General features: G+C 58.3%; 1 protein-coding gene across 3 annotated transcripts in view; it reads left to right on the top strand.

The window, feature by feature from the left end:
- LOC106934406 (dpy-19 like 4) overlaps positions 1 to 3,319 on the top strand; it is a 20,829-nt gene that overhangs the window by 11,625 nt on the left and 5,885 nt on the right. Inside the window, exons 3-13 of one of the 3 annotated variants that reach the window (XM_015014282.1) lie at positions 127 to 251; positions 317 to 407; positions 477 to 598; positions 1,078 to 1,223; positions 1,296 to 1,419; positions 1,492 to 1,626; positions 1,729 to 1,860; positions 1,938 to 2,048; positions 2,310 to 2,380; positions 2,459 to 2,617; positions 3,046 to 3,165. In XM_015014282.1, coding sequence (XP_014869768.1) covers positions 127 to 251; positions 317 to 407; positions 477 to 598; positions 1,078 to 1,223; positions 1,296 to 1,419; positions 1,492 to 1,626; positions 1,729 to 1,860; positions 1,938 to 2,048; positions 2,310 to 2,380; positions 2,459 to 2,617; positions 3,046 to 3,165 — 1,336 coding nt within the window. Of the gene's footprint in view, positions 1 to 89; positions 252 to 316; positions 408 to 476; positions 599 to 1,077; positions 1,224 to 1,295; positions 1,420 to 1,491; positions 1,627 to 1,728; positions 1,861 to 1,937; positions 2,049 to 2,306; positions 2,381 to 2,458; positions 2,618 to 3,045; positions 3,166 to 3,319 lie in introns of all 3 variants that reach the window. The other 2 variants (XM_015014281.1, XM_015014285.1) reach the window with 2 other exon arrangements.

Genomic DNA, 3,319 nt, shown 5'->3' with positions numbered 1-3,319 from the left:
TGGTCCCTGTCCCGGTCCCGGTCCCGGTCCTGGTCCCGGTCCTGGTCCAGGTCCTGGCTCTGGTCCTGGTCCCGGTCCGTTTGTTTCAGACTTCCTGTTATGTGTTGTGCCTTCTGCCGTCCTCAGCCAGCTGGCTGCAGTCTGTGCTCAGGATGTTCTTCGGGGCGATGGCAGCAGTGGCCTGCGGGATGCTGTACGCCGGCTACCTGTCTGGGTTCCACGACAGGAAGTTCTGGTTTTCTAGCAGGCAGGTGGGTGACGATGGGCTCTCTGTGCTGCGTGTGCGGCGCCGGCTCAAGCTGTTCTGTGGCTGCAGGAGCTGGAGCGGGAAGCGTCGTTCCCGGGTGGCAGCGGCCTCTACTACCACTACTACAAGCGGCTGCTGGCGGCGCCGTCCTTCAGCTCAGGTACCGCCGCCGCCTCACCTCAGGCCGGCCGGCGCCGCCGCCGTGACCGGCTGTGATTGGTGCTTTCAGGGTTCTACGAGCTGACGGAGGATAACGGCACCGTGTCAGGCCGGACCATCAACGCCGTGGAGCGGCTGTTCCTCTACCCAGAACTCATCACCAGCTTCCTCTACCGGGTCACAGGCAGCCAGGTGAGGAAATCACCTGAGACACCTGAAACCATCTGATTCACTGGCACAGAGAACCAGGTCGGTACCAGCTGCAACCTGAACAAAGAACCACAGAAAACACACTGGGAGGCCTCTGATTGGCTCACTGGATCCACTGGAAGGCCTTTGATTGGCTCACTGGATCCACTGGGAGGCCTCTGATTGGCTCACTGGCTCCACTGGGAGGCCTCTGATTGGCTCACTGGATCCACTGGGAGGCCTCTGATTGGCCCAGATATTAATGTACAAACTCTTTATAGAGCGTTTCTTAAAATCTAAATTAGTAATAAACCAGTAAAATACGAACTGAGGATGAAAAAGTTTCACATTAAAAAGCAAAAATGTGAAGCTGTTAAACCAGAGGTTAAAGGTCGTCGTTCCTTCATCTGGAGTTCTGTGAGCTCTGACTGGGACCGGTCTGATCCGTCCTGACCCAGAACCCGTCCCCTGTGTCCCTCCAGAACCGGGTGGAGCCCGTCTCCTTCTACCTGGGCTCGGTGTTCGGCCTGCAGGCCGTCTGCGTCTCGGCACTGTTCGTGTGCAGCTGGGCCCTGAGCGGTACCTGCGTGGCTGGCATGCTGGCCGTGTCCTGGTTCGTCATTAACAGGTGAGCGGGCCGGGCCGGAGCTGGGCCGCAGCCGGGCCGGACCCGGCTGTGACGCCCCGTGTGGTTCTGCAGGCAGGACGCCAGCAGAGTGGAGCAGGGCGTTCCTCTGAGGGAGAACTGGGCCCTGCCGTTCTTCTCCTGGCAGGTGGCGGCGCTGACCGGCTTCCTGAGCCGCAGCACTGGTTCTGCTTCCGAGGTGGGTTCTGGTTCTGACCCGGCTGCTGTGGACCGGAACCCCAGCGTGGTTCTGACCCGTGTTTCCCTGCAGATGTTCTGCTACCTGATGCTGAGCGCCTGCAGCTTCAGCTTCCTGCTGCTGTGGGAACTTGGACACTACTTCCTGTTCGTCCAGGGTGTCTGCCTGGTTCTGCTGGACTCACTGGACCTGGTACCGCCGCGTAAGGTAAGGGCCGGACCGGGTCTCTGCCTGGTTCCAGTCATGAAGTAATATTGAATAAGTCTGCGGTTCTGATGGTTCGGGTCGACCCGGCCTGTTTCTCCCCAGACGGCCGACGTCTACAGGGCGTACCTGGGCTCGCTGGTTCTGGTCTACCTGGCCCAGTTCCAGAACGCCTCCCTGCTCAGCTCTCCTCTGCTCAGCCTCCTGATTGGCTCGGTGCTGGCCAGGTACTTCCAGGTAGAGTTAGCCCCGCCCCCTATGGCACGGCTGACGTGATTGGCTGCTTTGATGTGGACTGAGTGTTTGTGCTGCAGAGGAAGATGAAGATGAGGATGAAGGTGGGTCGTCTGGGCGCCAGAGTGATGAAGCTGCTGCAGGTTCACCTGGTCTTCAGCTGCGTTTTCACCTGCAGCTTCCTGGTGAAGGTGAGCTCAGCACGGTGCCTCCTACTGCCACCTACTGCCTCCTGCTGCCCCCCGCTGCAACCTACTGCCCCCCGCTGCCTCCTATTGCCTCCTACTGTCCCCCGCTGCCTCCTACTGCCACCCGCTGCCTCCTATTGCCTCCTACTGTCCCCCGCTGCCTCCTACTGCCACCTGCTGCCTCCTATTGCCTCCTGCTGCCCCCTGCTGCCCCCTACTGCCCCCTGCTGCTCTCATTCACATGGTCTCTCTCCCTTCCAGAAGCTCTTACCGGCCAGCGGCGCCGATTTCACCCTGCAGCTCTTGGAGGCCAAGTTGGGTCTGAACTCGACGGCGTGAGTCGGACACTTCCTGTTGATCCATCCAACATGGCGTCCGTCTTCTCTCACGCTGTTTCTGCTCTTCCTCCTCAGAGACTTCGTCACCAACTTCCTGCTGTGCCAGGAAGCGCTGCGGGCGCCGGGCCAGGACCTTTTCCTGCGACTGACCCAAACCTCGCTGCTGCCCTTCTATGTCCTGGTTCTGACTGTCTGCCTGCTGTCCGCCCTGCAGGTCGCCTTCAGGAGGCTCAGGTGAGCCGGGCCGGAGCCAGAACCTTTTAGCGGTTCTGTGGATGGTTGGGAGTTTGTCCAACATGGAGGCTGGCAGTTGTTTCAGATTGTGAAGGGGAACCTGCAGCTTTGGGTTGATGACATCACAGCAAGTAGGAAGATCATCATTCCAGTTGGTTCTGATCCGGGTCATAAGCTAAAGTCCCAGAGAGGAAATGCCTCCAACAGGCAGTTTAGTTCATAAAAATGAATTTAAAAGCTCTCTGCCTCCTGTGATGTCATCAGAAACGTTTGTGAGGAATCTTGTTTTTGGAGATTTTAAATCTGGTTTTCCAGCAGAATAAATCAGCTTCCTGCTGCGATGTTGTTCTGTTGGTGACAAAATGCACAGGAAGACTTTTTGGTTGAGTTTCCTGTGAAGTCGACGTTTAACCTGTCTGCCTGCCCAGCGGCCGGCCAATCAGCAGCAGCCTGAGGCTGGAGGACGGGCGAATCGCAGAGCAGCCTGCCGTCGCTTATCACCTCCTCCACACCCTGCTGCTCGGCGTCCTGACGCTGCTGTTCGACGGGTCAGTCTGTCCTGATGTCTCTGTCTGTCCTGATGTCTCTGTCTGTCCTGATGTGTCTGTCCTGATGTCTCTGTCCTGATGTCTCTGTCTGTCCTGATGTCTCTGTCTGTCCTGATGTGTCTGTCCTGATGTCTCTGTCCTGATGTCTCTGTCT

Source organism: Poecilia latipinna, unplaced genomic scaffold (genome assembly GCF_001443285.1).
Source record: "Poecilia latipinna isolate Pla-1442-1.1 unplaced genomic scaffold, P_latipinna-1.0 Scaffold1802, whole genome shotgun sequence".
In the NCBI taxonomy this organism is placed as follows: domain Eukaryota; kingdom Metazoa; phylum Chordata; class Actinopteri; order Cyprinodontiformes; family Poeciliidae; genus Poecilia; species Poecilia latipinna.
This window is presented reverse-complemented; position numbering and strand designations above follow the sequence as displayed.